At 51.1% G+C, this 15,000-nt stretch overlaps 2 protein-coding genes across 3 annotated transcripts in view; one reads left to right on the top strand and one right to left on the bottom strand.

Moving 5' to 3' along the window:
• Nucleotides 1-63: 63 nt before the first annotated feature.
• On the bottom strand, nt 64-5,822 carry LOC124479042 (regulator of G-protein signaling 9-like). Of its 2 annotated transcripts, none has more exons than XM_047037517.1 (11): nt 5,507-5,822; nt 4,307-4,403; nt 3,277-3,327; nt 3,005-3,111; nt 2,580-2,631; nt 2,428-2,486; nt 2,113-2,189; nt 1,699-1,780; nt 1,425-1,487; nt 382-411; nt 64-129 (listed from the first exon to the last, which is right to left on the bottom strand). In XM_047037517.1, the coding sequence occupies exons 1-11, from the start codon at nt 5,576-5,578 to the stop codon at nt 64-66; spliced, it is 756 nt and encodes a 251-aa protein (XP_046893473.1). In that variant the 5' UTR covers nt 5,579-5,822. The 2 variants fall into 2 exon arrangements, with proteins under 2 accessions (XP_046893473.1, XP_046893474.1); XM_047037518.1 differs by having other exon boundaries at nt 1,417-1,487; nt 5,507-5,821.
• A 1,235-nt stretch (nt 5,823-7,057) lies between these two features.
• LOC124479040 (guanine nucleotide-binding protein subunit alpha-13-like) overlaps nt 7,058-15,000 on the top strand; it is a 20,516-nt gene continuing 12,573 nt past the window's right edge. The window contains 2 exon segments of the mRNA XM_047037516.1: nt 7,058-7,244; nt 7,246-7,393. Of these exon segments, the coding sequence (XP_046893472.1) occupies nt 7,110-7,244; nt 7,246-7,393 (283 nt within the window). The 5' untranslated portion in view covers nt 7,058-7,109.

A 15,000-nucleotide genomic window follows, 5' to 3' on the forward strand; every position in this document is an offset into this window, starting at 1 on the left:
AGGAGATGTGTTTGTGTTCATCTGTGACATCATTATCATAACGGCCAAACATCAAAGAGGCACTCACGCTCCGAGGGACACCGTGGATTTGACCTTTGACCTCATGATGGCTTGTTGAAGGAATATGTTCTAGATGAGAGAGAGAGAGAGAGAGAGAGAGAGAGAGAGAGAGAGAGAGAGAGAGAGAGAGAGAGAGAGAGAGAGAGAGAGAGAGAGAGAGAGAGAGAGAGAGAGAGGGAGAAAGAGAGGGAGAAAGAGAGGGGGTTGTTATGTACGAAGCTAACTTAAAGAAAGGGACTTGACTTATTAGAGAAATATTAGCAAACATCACACGTAGTGCTTGTTTGGTATGCTTGTGCGGTGTTTACAAACATGACTTACAACTCTTCGGTAGTGATCGTAAGTGAAGTTCTGTAAAGCAAAGAACAAACATGAGATTGTGTTCCGGCACATTCTCCACGCAGTCTATTATCTGCTCTATCCAGGGCGACAACACAGCTACAGCATACCACACAGGAGGACCTGCACGGAGCAGTACACAGACGCTCAAATCACTGCATCTGACAGCACTGTTACTACGAGCAGGGAGATCTGAAAACAGCACAAGTGATATGTGTGTGTGCGTTAGGTGGAAGAGAGTAGCTGGTGGGTGTGTGTGTGTGATGTGAGGTAGTGATTTAGACAGGTTAAGAGGGTATGAGGCATTGAGAGAGGAGACAGACAGGTACAACTTGATGGGAAGAGAGGGGCATGTGTCTGTGTGTGTGTGTGAGTGGGTGTCCGTATGTGTGTGTGTGTGTATGTGTGTGTGTGTGTGCGTGGGTATGTAGTACACCTGTCTCCTCTTGAAAGCACACTGAGATAGCAAAGTATCTGGAAAAAGAAAGGAAGAACGACATGGGTGGAAGACAGAGTGAGAGAGCACAGACCATGGGACACAAGATGAGAAGTGACATCCTAACCCAGGAGCTTTATGTCACTGCACCGGCAGGTTTTTACAGACCCGAACGTCACCGTTTCAGCTTCAACTCACAGAGATGGTGATGACCAGTTGACAACACATTACTCTTCCTATGTGTGTGTGCCGGCGTGTGTGTGTGTATGTATGTGTGTGTGTATGTATGTGTGTTAAGTCCCAGAGAGTAAAGGACCAACAACCAGCCAGCTCTGAGACAGCCTCCACACTAAGCTCCAGTAATGGTCTTACAGCATCTAGAACAGCAGGTGGGCCTGACCTCACAGACCGCTGACACCCCCCCCCCCCACCTTTCCCTCCACCCCCCCCCCCCCCCCCCCCCCCCCCCCCCCCCCCCCCCACCCACGACCCAGAAAACCTCCCTCACAGACACGGAAACCCAACGGCGGTCGTTCTGCTTGTGACAAGTCGTCTCCGCCCAGGGGCCTGGCTCTGCTCACCTGTTACCCTCGTCAGCGTTGGGGTCGATCAGGCGGTTCACGCCGTAGTCCATAGCGCTGTGAGTCCGAGCCTGGGAACCGGGAGACACGAGACACGAGACTTCTGAGATATCTGTTTAGTCTGCACAACGCCACACTTGTTATTGATATCTGTATAGTCCACTACAACTCTACACTCTGTCATGGATATCTGTATAATATCCCCGACTCTAGATTCCTTCGTGGATGTCTGTTTAGTCTACACAACTCGAGACTATTTTCGTGGTAAATTACTGTTCTTACTGGTGGCTTCTGCACTATCCAGTAGGCCCTCTCTTGGCAGTCTAAGACGACACGATCAGGCTTCTTCCTCTCCTTCGAAGCTCTAAATCACACACACACACGCACGCACACACACACACACACACACACGCACGCACACACGCACAGACACACACACACACACACACACGGAAAGACAAGGGAGTTGACAGAAAATGAGACATATCTGAAGACAGGCGAGACAAAGGAGATCTGAAAGAGGAACAGGAGCGTGTGTGTGTGTGTCTGTGTGTGTGTGTGTGTGTGTGTGTGTGCATGGCGGTATCCGCCCCCGCTGCAGCTCCCCAGGTCAGAGGAGCAAGTCTAGGAATGGTAGAACGTTCGGCCACAATACGTCCGTGTTGTTTGTCGTTTGGAGAACAGCCAGGCACATACTTGTACTGTTCCGTAGCCTGCATCACAATGAAGTCCCACTTGTTGTTCATCCATTTGTGGAGGTGGTCGTAGTGCTCCTGTTGGAGGAAAGACCAGCGTTGTTCTCGGTCTGTTGTGCTGTGCGTGGCTCGTCTGTGACACGACCCCAGTCATAACTTAACTCTGAAGTACATTTACAAATGTTGTCTTTTTTTTGTTTTTACGTGCCTTTCTTTTCAAGTACATGCCTGTCTTAAGCTATCTGGAATCATTGTCTTATGTGTCAAATGTTTCATGAAGAAGCTATAGCCGAGGACTTTGGGAGAACACACCAACCTGCTCATACGGCTCCAGCATACCCTTCTTCCGGATGTTTCTCTTGGCTAAGTAGATGGCTTTGGGTAGAAGAGGAAGGTCAAAGATTATTACCCAAAGTAAACAAACTCGAGATGGGTTCGATTCGTCTTCACGATAAGACTTGAATTTACCGTAGTCAGTGTCTTCTGCAGGCCATTTCTGCGAAGGCCAGAAATATGGAGTCTGGGGAATGGACCAGGGTGCAGAACATCAGTCATCATTGGCTCTCACTGACGTGACAGCAGTTAGAAAAGGCAGTCCCTTGTAATGGTCATGGTGTTCACTTCAATCTACAAAAGGTCTCAATGGGTACACACTGTGCAGACCGGTTATAACATCAAATGTCGCAGCCCAACAAACTCCCTTTCATCTCAAAAGTGTGCAGTCTTTCCATCCACCACACCTACACACCAGCCCAATGTGTCTTGGTAATAAGACCATAATTACTCTGCTACCGTTAGATGACAGGTTCTGTTTTGATCCCAGGCATGACCAACCGATCCCAACCTGCCAGAGCAGGCAGACGTTAGGGGCTGTGCGTGTCAGAGAGGTTCACCTGGAAGCGGTAGAGGGTGGCGTCGGGGCAAAGCACCAACTTCTTGTGGTTCTGCAGAGGGTAGACGTAACCGTAGGCAACCAGCATGGTGCCAAAAGCCTGGGCCTCTGTCAGTGATGTGGAGAAGGGGGCGTGGCCAGGAGAAGGGTTAGGCAGGAGGAGATGAGGGCAGTGTGTAGACAGGTATGAAGACACCGGCGGATGTCAACGTTCACAGCACTGATATCACCAACCTCTACATGTACTCACATCATCATGAAAGGTGGTTTTACCTTCGGTGGAAACCTTCATCTTGTTGACAATCCAGGCCAAAACATCCTGACCCTGTACAAGCAGGCAAACACACGTGTTGAACTACATGCCTTGTCAGATAGGATCTAAAGGCCTCCACATTGTGTTATAGCAGTTCGTAGCTGTTATATTATTGGGTCAAATTGTGGTACTAGTGGGTGTATTTTATTTCTTTACTGCACAGTGCAAAATCACCAGTATTTTATCACCAGTATTGGCTACATGTGTAGCAGAAACAGGACATTCCTTGATGACAACTTCCTGTCTCCCAACACGGGCCGAACTGAAGAGACCGTCCCCAGCCCCATGCAGAGCTTGATCTCTCCCCTGGTCTTAACACCGATTAGGAGGCAACTTTGGTGCACAAAGCACAGCCAAGATCTCATCCAATTGACAGCTGCCTTATATAGGCTCTGTCAGAGGCTTACCCAAGCCTCTCCCCCCCCCCCCCCCCCACTCCCGCCAAACGGCAGCTCTATATAGCACACTCATGTTCCCTCAGGCCCGTAGACGGGGGGGGGGTTGGGAAGAATTCAAACCACCTCCACCCCCGCCAAAAGTCCAGTTTTTTTTCCTCGTGATTAAATACAAAATGAAGGGAAAACTGCAAAAAGGTCCACTTATATGAGACCTCCAATATATATATATATATATATGTATATATATATATAAAGACCCCGCCCCCTTCCTGCCTACGAGCCTGTCACTTCCTTTCAACAAGGACACTTTTTCTTCTTCTTCTCTTTCAATCCAATGCGTAGTCCTGACTCACGAGAGGGCCATGTCCCTCATGTTGGTTGGAAGTTCCTTTAAGAGTTCCTCTTACATACTGTCAGGAAGTGTTTTGGTTTAGGGTGACCATATTCTGGCTTTCACAAAAAGATGACCTCTTTTTTCCCCCTCTTTGATCGTTCACACAATGTCGTTTTAGACACAAAAGACTAAAGCTTAAAATAGAATGTACGGTCACCCTACCTTACATACAAACGTGGTGTCTGTGACGTGTCTTACCGGTGATGACATGTGGGATGGTGGTGACGTTTAGCTTCTGCTCTGTTCCCTTCACCCCAGTCTTAGGATCCTGCATCTCCACCACAAAGGCCTCCACCTGCACACGGCAACACAAACAACCATGACTCAGTGACAATAGGTCAAATACTATTTGAATTTGCTTCATCCCAGACAGCAACATTTTCTTCGTAGTAGAATCGTGGGCCACATCGTGTAGTATTGATACACGACAAATGGATCACCAGTGAGGGTATATTTAGAATGACACTAGTGACGAACGATCAGATTCAAGCACAGATGTTCCTGGGTGATTATTAGTGCAACTGATTTTGATTCCATCACAGGGATTGTGACTGTGGCTCTGTGCGGCATCAGGTTACTGCTTGCTTGGACAGTGAAATAGGTTTGATTCAAGTACCTTAATTTACCAGCTTTCACCATCACGTGCATTGTTTTCAGTGTTACCTGAAAGTTTTACTGTTTCAGAATTTTGAGCTTAGCTTTTTAAATGTAACAACAGAACAAACATTTCTGACAAAACAATGCTAAAGCCCAGGTTCTCTTCCTGGTTTGAGGTCACAGAGTGACATGATTGGTAAATGAACTCTGCCTTCTGCGATGTGGGATGGGCTTAGAGCATCAGGCTGAGGCGAATCTAATTGGCTTAAAGGTCAGATCTGGGTATTGGATTAGAGCTCTCGGAAGTCCCTGTTAGCAAGAAACAAACTAAAATGTTACAGTTGATAAAACTATCTTTTTGTTGTGGTGGTGTTGGGTTATATCAACATATCTGTCAGTATATGACATCAGATGAAATGGTTATGATCGTCCTCCACCTTTCTGTTTTGTTAAGTAATACAAATTGGCTGTTTCTTGGAAATAGCTACTTAACTGAAACAGAACAGTCTTCTAATATTATTTTTGTAAGCTAGCTCTACAATTATTTGGAAAATACATACAAATTCACAAAAGTATTGAGCAGCTCTCTGAATGCAAACCTGACATCAATCCAACCCGCCAAATCCTACTGAATGTTTATGTTAAACTGAAAATTGTGTTGTAACATGCTTACTAAAATAAAATGTTGTAAAGCTAGTCCTGACATTATTCAGATAAAATATGTCAAACTGAAGTTTATCAAAAATAATTTGGTTGTCAAAACAAATTATTCATAACGTTCTACTGTATAAGCTTACTTACCTTTTTGAGGCATGCCATACGTGGTCGATAATGTTGACCATGGTCTCGGATTGTTTGTTTGTTTATTGTCATGTTTGCGGTTGGTCTAGGTCAAATACAAGCCCAAACAACTTGCAGATGTGATATATTCCAATTTCTACACTCTCTATTCCGAGTGCAGTGCAGCGACCGGTGGTTTGCTGTTGACTGTACACCTCCGGAGATTGCAAGCGGGGGAGAGAGAAGGATTTGTCACCCCAATGACAGCTTATATAAACTGAGGATACAAAACACAGAAGGGTTCCCGCGGAAATTGAACAAGCCTGCCACACCCCAGTTGGTTTTACTCGGTCAAGTCAACCTGCATTTTCCCAAAAGTAGTTTGTTGCTAATCAGTAGCCTATGAGTTTTCTCATTTGGATAAATCCATAACAACCCTAATCTTAATAAAGTTTAAATAGGCACCCAGTAAAAATCTGACAATTTTAGAAACGTGTAGCCTTAAATTTGTGAAGACAAATACCATAAACACCGAGGCTAATAATAATACAACATGTTTGTGTTTTGTTTCAACAATAGTTGGTTCTCATTTGAATGTTTTCTATACTGGCCTCTACTGTACGAAAGTCGTCATTACACTGATGCTCAGCATTCTGACCAGATACGGGACGCGTGCTATATTTTAGAGGGGGAAAGCATTATGCTACATTAGCCTGGATACTAGCTCGGGATTTCTAGTCCCATATAATCCTAGTTTTGCCAAAGCAAAATTATTTTGGTTACATTTTGTGATTTTAGGTGATAGGCCTCCTTCCACCAAAGGGGCATCATATAGCCTAGCCGGCGGCCCGTGCAGGTGAACAAAGTTGTCCCTCAACCTCAGTAGAGCTGCAGCCATATGCAATGCAGCCAAATGACGACCAGAGGATCAAGACCGGCTGGGTCGGGTGTGTTCAACCGGCGTCGTGGTGGCTCTGCTGTTTTGTGTGTTTGCATCCACTTTAACTAATCCTGGTTTGTCTGCTTAAAAACACTTCCCTATAACTTCCCTGTAACACTTCCCTACCTACTTGAGTGGCTTTTTCCAAGTCAAAAAATAAAAGTCACACAGCAGTTGTAAATATATTTGGGTCTTGACAGGGCCTGGTCATGCTGGGTGTAAAGTTGACCGACTGACCTGCTGTGTGATAAATTGTCGGCCTAAAATTAAACGAAAATTGGGCTTCAGGCTATATGACTGATATTCAAATGTACATAGTGACCATGCACGGTATTATTCTTGAAGACAGACGGCTTTGCCTCACTATTATTGTTTGAAGCAAGTTTACTTGCAATGTGTTAATAGGGTGTTTTATGATTTTAAGCTTTGGTGAACGGATTTCTGATGTCAGTGCGTACTGCGCAGCCTACGTGATAACAATTCTATTGGACTGGCTTTTGGATTAAGATATGAGAATAACCAGTACGGTCCCATATATGCAATATTTTCCTCATGGCCCGCCCAAACATTTCTTCACATTGTTGAAGCCTGTGCGCGCTCACGTCTCGTAAACGCGCCCCGCCCCGCCTGCGCTCCGGAGCGAGCCCAAACCCTCCCTACTGTATCGATGAAGTTGTTTCAAAGATGGCGGATTTCCTGCCGTCCCGGTCCGTTTTATCTGTATGTTTTCCTAACTGTCTCCTTACAAACAGTGAGGCAGAGCAGATGAGGAAATCTAAAGAAATCGATAAAGGTCTCAGTCGGGATAAGACGTATGTAAAAACGGCTAGTGAAGATTTTACTACTCGGAGCGGGCGAGAGCGGCAAGTCCACTTTCCTCAAGCAGATGCGCATCATCCATGGGCAAGACTTCGATCAGAGGGCCAAAGAAGAGTTCAAAGGCACAATATTTAGCAATGTTATAAAAGGTAAGTTTGGATCAAGTGGTTGTCGTGCTGTTGTTAACGGCTCTGGCGAGTTGGGTGCTTCTTTGGGTTTGTTTGGAGGGTTTAAACTGAGTGGGAAGTAGCATGCTAGCTATGCTAGCCAGCGGTGACTTGTGCCATCTCTTTATTGCCGTGCTAGCTCGGTAGACAGGCGCAAGGCTATCTTAGCTAGCACCAGCTAGCTGTTCAGCTAGTTTCCCGTTACTAGCTGGCTAGCACACTACCAGAGAGCGCACACAAAGCTACAAGAAACGCCCATGTTGTCTGAAAGTGCTTGTCCACTGTGGGACCGAGCAGAGACATACGTTTCAAAGCACACTACATCCTTCACCTACATTATTTACAGTATGATATGCTTTACGACAGAAACAAATTAAACACTAGCTAGAAAGCCAGCTTACAGTTTGGCAGTTTGTTAGCTTGGATAGCTATCTGTAAAAAGTTATCGGTGGCTGATTACAGACACAAAGCTAGCTCTAACTAGTCTATTAGTTGAGGTGACTAGTCTGATTTAATCGTTTTCACATGCGAATGATTTACACAAAATAAACGCTAGCCCGCTGGTATTAATAGCTAGCTCGAAGGCTTGGCCAGCAATTAATGTGACAATGTTGTTCACTGTCGTCATCTAGCTAGACAGCATGGCCTGTATTATGACAAGAGATCACGGATGGTTTAGCAAGCACAGTTAGCAATGTTGTGTTTCAGATCAAGTGTAATGGATTCCCATTGCCTAACAATCACATTAGACGTTTGTCTGCTTTTGTGTAACAAATAATCAGTTGTATTGAGGGTGTTGCAGCATGCAATGGGTTTGAAAATCAAACGATATGTGGTCGGATTATGTAGTGTGCAGATTGAGTTGAACATTCATTTTGGTGGCCTTTAGCCCCTACTTCTTTCAGTGATCCGTGTTCAGGGGTCACCTAAGGGCCCCAGGACAGTGTGAAGTAAGTGTTTTAGACTGGGCGAAATGTTCTCTGATCTGCCGAAAATGTTTCAGAAAGATAGCACCTGTTATGCCAACAAAGGCATTGCGTTCTCTGCCACAAAAAAAAACCGTCTTTTGTTAAACATGTGGATTGACACGTGGTTTCTATCGGCTCATACTTGTGTGTAGTTTGAGTTGATGCAACGTGCCACTGGATGCTAATCTTGAATTTAAAGAACACATCACATGTCAGTGAAACCCAGTCATGATCCCACCCATCACTGGACACAGCAGTATTTCCCCCAGAATCCAAACGTTTCAGCGAGGCTGAATCACACGGGGTATTTTTAACATTATGTAGGGGTTAAGGGGGGTTTCCCCTAACGTGCTGTCACTGTCGCTAAGGAAACCATATAACAGAGTGAGGTGGAAATGGGGACTTACATCATCACTGAGCGGCACAAGATCCCCCCAATTAAAAAGCATTGTTCTGCAAGATACATGGAGCACGAATAGAAACAATTATCTCATGACCCAACAGACAGGAAATGTGAACGAAGGTGCATGGATGGATGGGTTGGATGCAGCCATGCTGTCTGGAGGGGTCACGGGTGACACATGAGACCAACTCAAAGGTCAAGATCAAGCCTTGACCATTTAGAGAGAGACAGAGAGGCAGAGAGGCAGAGAGAGAGAGGCAGAGAGAGAGAGGCAGAGAGAGAGAGAGAGGCAGAGAGAGAGGCAGAGAGAGAGAGGCAGAGAGAGAGAGGCAGAGAGAGAGAGAGGCAGAGAGAGAGGCAGAGAGAGAGAGACAGAGAGAGAGACAGAGAGAGAGACAGAGAGAGGGAGAAAGGAGAGAGAGAGAGAGCAGGGTTTTGGTGGCTGCTGGACGTATGGGGAGCATGAGAAGCCCTCAGTTGATTTCACTGCCATAGTTCGTGTGACCTCTTTCGATCGATCGGCGTCCTAACGCTCAGGGTGCTGTTCAACAAACGCCACTGTCGGCTCACTTAGCCCCTATTGTCTCCTGCCCTCTTTAGCCTGCGTGACCCGTACGGGTGCAGCGTTTTAGAAGAAGAAGAGAGACCGGTCTGTCCCGGCCCCCACCGGAACTCGTCTCCAGAGAATACTCAACATTCTAGTTCTTGTCCCTCCTTCCCTCCCTGCCTTGTTATGTTAATGTCCCATCCTGAAGCTTCCCGGAGACTCATTTGAATTCCGCAGGAACGGCCGTGTTTTTCCGGCACGGCCGCTCCGCTCAGCGCCGCTCGTCTTCCGACGTGGCGTCCCGTCGAGGGGCGTTTGGCACGCCTTGCGAGGAGGGAGAGTGGCGGTGACGCCGGCACGCTTGTCCAGGGGGAGGTGGTTTGTCGACTTTGGGGAGAAACTGGAGTAGCTGAACTTCCCCTTGTGGCTAAGTCATTGTTGTAGGTGGGTGGAGAGGAGGGAAAAAAACCTCCCTCCGTTTGGGAGATGTGTGGAACGGGTTACTCAGCGTTCAACTGCAAAGGGAACTGCAGGTCGTTTCATGGTGTCAGTAATGGTTTAAAAATAAAAAAGAGGAGGGGAAAAGTGGAACTGTGGCGCTAGCTTGTTGCGCATGTTCATCAATGTGTACATTAGATTGTGAGAAAATGACCAAAGTTTGCATGGTTAAGGGATTTTGATGGTGTTGTGAGGATGTGAAACTCTGCCTGTGTCCCCTACAGACAGACCAGAGACACAGACCCCTCTGCTTGTCCCTTAGGGACAGCCCAGAGACACAGACCCCTCTGCTTGTCCCCTACAGACAGCCCAGAGACACAGACCCCTCTGCTTGTCCCCTACAGACAGCCCAGAGACACAGACCCCTCTGCTTGTCCCCTAAAGACAGCCCAGAGACACAGACCCCTCTGCTTGTCCCCTACAGACAGCCCAGAGACACAGACCCCTCTGCTTGTCCCCTACAGACAGCCCAGAGACACAAACCCCTCTGCTTGTCCCCTACAGACAGCCCAGAGACACAGACCCCTCTGCTTGTCCCCTACAGACAGCCCAGAGACACAGACCCCTCTGCTTGTCCCCTACAGACAGCCCAGAGACACAGACCCCTCTGCTTGTCCCCTACAGACAGCCCAGAGACACAGACCCCTCTGCTTGTCCCCTACAGACAGCCCAGAGACACAGACCCCTCTGCTTGTCCCCTACAGACAGCCCAGAGACACAGACCCCTCTGCTTGTCCCCTACAGACAGCCCAGAGACACAGACCCCTCTGCTTGTCCCCTACAGACAGCCCAGAAACACAGACCCCTCTGCTTGTCCCCTACAGACAGCCCAGAGACACAGACCCCTCTGCTTGTCCCTTAGGGACAGCCCAGAGACACAGACCCCTCTGCTTGTCCCCTACAGACAGCCCAGAGACCCAGACCCCTCTGCTTGTCCCCTACAGACAGCCCAGAAACACAGACCCCTCTGCTTGTCCCCTACAGACAGCCCAGAGACCCAGACCCCTCTGCTTGTCCCCTACAGACAGCCCAGAAACACAGACCCCTCTGCTTGTCCCCTAGGGACAGCCCAGAGACACAGACCCCTCTGCTTGTCCCCTACAGACAGCCCAGAGACACAGACCCCTCTGCTTGTCCCCTACAGACAGCCCAGAGACACAGACCCCTCTGCTTGTCCCCTACAGACAGCCCAGAGACACAGACCCCTCTGCTTGTCCCCTACAGACAGCCCAGAGACACAGACCCCTCTGCTTGTCCCCTACAGACAGCCCAGAGACACAGACCCCTCTGCTTGTCCCCTACAGACAGCCCAGAAACACAGACCCCTCTGCTTGTCCCCTACAGACAGCCCAGAGACACAGACCCCTCTGCTTGTCCCTTAGGGACAGCCCAGAGACACAGACCCCTCTGCTTGTCCCCTACAGACAGCCCAGAGACCCAGACCCCTCTGCTTGTCCCCTACAGACAGCCCAGAAACACAGACCCCTCTGCTTGTCCCCTACAGACAGCCCAGAGACCCAGACCCCTCTGCTTGTCCCCTACAGACAGCCCAGAAACACAGACCCCTCTGCTTGTCCCCTAGGGACAGCCCAGAGACACAGACCCCTCTGCTTGTCCCCTAGGGACTGCCAAGAGACACAGACCCCTCTGCTTGTCACCTCGTAGCACAGCGCTCTTTCACAAAGAGTTTGATAGCTACGGGCACCACCGACACACGGGAGTCTAACTGTCAGTTGAAATCCTTTAGCGTGTCCCTGGGGTGGATTAGCTAGCGCTGCGGTCGCCGGCTAGCCTGTGTGAGTCCCAGGCCCCTGGTACTGGGGGCTGGTGCTGCGATCGAGGTGTGTGTCCCCCCCGGGCCCCTGGTACTGGGGGCTGGTGCTGCGATCGAGGTGTGTGTCCCCCCCGGGCCCCTGGTACTGGGGGCTGGTGCTGGGATCGAGGTGTGTGTCCCCCCCGGGCCCCTAAGCCGAGCACTGATCCCCTGCTTGGCTCTGGTGGGATCCAGGAGACCAGTGCCTCAGACACGCATGCCTTTTGCATCCTGCTATTGTTTACCCCGTCCTCCCCTCCCCTGACCACCATGGTCCAGAGTGCCTACATGCTACTGCTGGGACCAAAGAGAGGGAGAGGGTGAGGGAGGGGGTATAGAGAGAGAGGGGGAGGGAGGGAGGGAGGGAGAGGGGTAGAGATAGAGGAGATGGAGAAGGAAGAGCAATCCTGCTTCATATTTTGAAGCAACCAAACAGCATCTCGTGAAGAACATGGGCGATCCGTCGGCTCCAGTACAGACTGGGGTTTGACCGGACCACGTTCGCCCTCCAAGAGGCCAGGACAGGCTGCAACCACACATTGTTCGAGTTGTATTTTCCAGAATATTCCATGACATTTGTGAGCTATAACCAGCTCATGAGGAGGTGCGGGACCTCCAGAGGTCGCGCTGGGTGATATAGCGTCAGTGTGGGTCAAAGGTCAAGGCTTGTTTTCACCCCACAAGGCCACCCGGTTCAGGTGCACCCTGAAGGACCTCACAACAGAAGTATTCGCCGTTCCACTTCCCACAACACCTTCCGGAAGTTGTTGGAGCGCTCGTCTGCTGCTTAAGCAGAGGGGTTTGGATCTCCAGACAGGGACTGTTCCAGCGGGCACAAGGGGGAGCGTGGAGCCTGCTGGTGTGGGTGGGTGATGTGTGATGCCGACATGCTGGATGGCTAATGGTCCATTAGCACGAGGGCATGTGAGGCGGGGGCTAATGTAGGTCTGCATGCCTGCTATTGATCATGACCTGCAGTCATAGCTCATTACCACGGGTCAGACCCATATTGGAGAAGGCGCGCGGGTGGGGGGGGGGGGGGATATTGTAACACGTCTGTGTGTGCGTGTCTCACAAGTCCAGACTCATTCCCCCCCGGTTCCAAAAAAAGGCAGATTCCACTCAACCTCCATTCCTGCCAGGCTTAGGAACATTCTGGAAATGAGGAGACCTGTACGCACAGGAGCCAGAGGGAAGAGTCGAGGGTTCAGTCCAGCAAAACATAAGGATTGCCTCGCATGCCCTTACCGCGCGTGTGGCTGGGTACTGTCGCCATACCTACCGGCATCGACATCTCCCGGGGGGGGGGGGCGGTGTTGGGTGGCCTCGGTGGCCACATGGTTTCACGTTTCCAATCCGGTCGTTTTCTCTCGTTGGAGCGGGAGGGAGGGGGGAGAGAATCTTCTGGTCTTTGTACGAAGACTCGTGTGGAGGTCCTGGGTCGTCCCCAGGTGGTGTGTGGAGGTCCTGGGTCGTCCCTAGGTGGTGTGTGGAGGTCCTGGGTCGTCCCCAGGTGGTGTGTGGAGGTCCTGGGTCGTCCCCAGGTGGTGTGTGGAGGTCCTGGGTCGTCCCCAGGTGGTGTGTGGGGTCCTGGGTCGTCCCCAGGTGGTGTGTGGGGTCCTGGGTCGTCCCCAGGTGGTGTGTGGAGGTCCTGGGTCGTCCCCAGGTGGTGTGTGGAGGTCCTGGGTCGTCCCCAGGTGGTGTGTGGAGGTCCTGGGTCGTCCCCAGGTGGTGTGTGGAGGTCCTGGGTCGTCCCCAGGTGGTGTGTGGAGGTCCTGGGTCCCCCCCCCCAGGTGGTGTGTGGAGGTCCTGGGTCGTCCCCAGGTGGTGTGTGGAGGTCCTGGGTCGTCCCCAGGTGGTGTGTGGAGGTCCTGGGTCGTCCCCAGGTGGTGTGTGGAGGTCCTGGGTCGTCCCCAGGTGGTGTGTGGAGGTCCTGGGTCGTCCCCAGGTGGTGTGTGGAGGTCCTGGGTCGTCCCCAGGTGATGTGTGGAGGTCCTGGGTCGTCCCCAGGTGGTGTGTGGGGTCCTGGGTCGTCCCCAGGTGGTGTGTGGAGGTCCTGGGTCGTCCCCAGGTGGTGTGTGGAGGTCCTGGGTCGTCCCCAGGTGGTGTGTGGAGGTCCTGGGTCGTCCCCAGGTGGTGTGTGGAGGTCCTGGGTCCCCCCCCCCCAGGTGGTGTGTGGAGGTCCTGGGTCCCCCCCCCCAGGTGGTGTGTGGAGGTCCTGGGTCGTCCCCAGGTGGTGTGTGGAGGTCCTGGGTCGTCCCCAGGTGGTGTGTGGAGGTCCTGGGTCGTCCCCAGGTGGTGTGTGGAGGTCCTGGGTCGTCCCCAGGTGGTGTGTGGAGGTCCTGGGACGTCCCCAGGTGGTGTGTGGAGGTCCTGGGTCGTCCCCAGGTGGTGTGTGGGGTCCTGGGTCGTCCCCAGGTGGTGTGTGGAGGTCCTGGGTCGTCCCCAGGTGGTGTGTGGAGGTCCTGGGTCGTCCCCAGGTGGTGTGTGGAGGTCCTGGGTCGTCCCCAGGTGGTGTGTGGGGTCCTGGGTCGTCCCCAGGTGGTGTGTGGGGTCCTGGGTCGTCCCCCAGGTGGTGTGCCTTTCCCAGGGTTCGGTGCAGCCTCCGGGGCTGGCTGCCTCCACATCGACTCGCTGCTCATGATGCGGGTCTCCAGGCCGCACGTGGGCCCTGCTGAGGCGAGCGACGGCGGTGGAAGGCTGCGTGGAGCACTGTGGTTGTTTGGGCTCCATGGGTGGTACTCTTGAGCAGGTCCGACCGCTGATCTCCCCAGAGACGAGGGGCCGGGGCTGGGGTAGGCATGAGGGGAGGGGGGGCTGGATGGACCTGTGTTGTGTCAGCTTGGCTAAACACAGGCCTGGAGTGTGTGTGTGTTTTACAGTGTCAGTTTTTTCTGTATCTACTATCTGGTTACACTGCCTGTAGTTAAGTGTGTGTGTGTGTGTGTGAGAGAGAGAGGGAGAGGGAGGGGGATAAATGGGAAGGGGATTAGCTCACCTCTCACCACAGGAACAGCGCACAGGCACATTGGTGTCACCACCAGAAACAACCCCCCCCCCCCCCCCCCCCCCCCGCCACCTTCTCGTGTGGACCGGTCCACATCACTAACACAAGGATGGACTGAACCACATTGTAAGAGCAGGGGTGGGCCCATCCACTACTGGAAGCAGCAGGCCTGTTGTGTCCCTCAGCTCCTTTCCTTGAGGAAAGGAAGCGGGAAAGGAAGCGACACTCTCTGGAGGCCAGACAATATCAAGTCAACAAGCAGGAATAAATACCATTTATTGGAACAGCAGACGACTATTCTTTTCTACGGCATAATCTTAATCCTGTCCTATCTGCACCCAGAATTTGGGAGG

This window comes from Hypomesus transpacificus, chromosome 17 (assembly GCF_021917145.1).
Source record: "Hypomesus transpacificus isolate Combined female chromosome 17, fHypTra1, whole genome shotgun sequence".
Taxonomy (NCBI): domain Eukaryota; kingdom Metazoa; phylum Chordata; class Actinopteri; order Osmeriformes; family Osmeridae; genus Hypomesus; species Hypomesus transpacificus.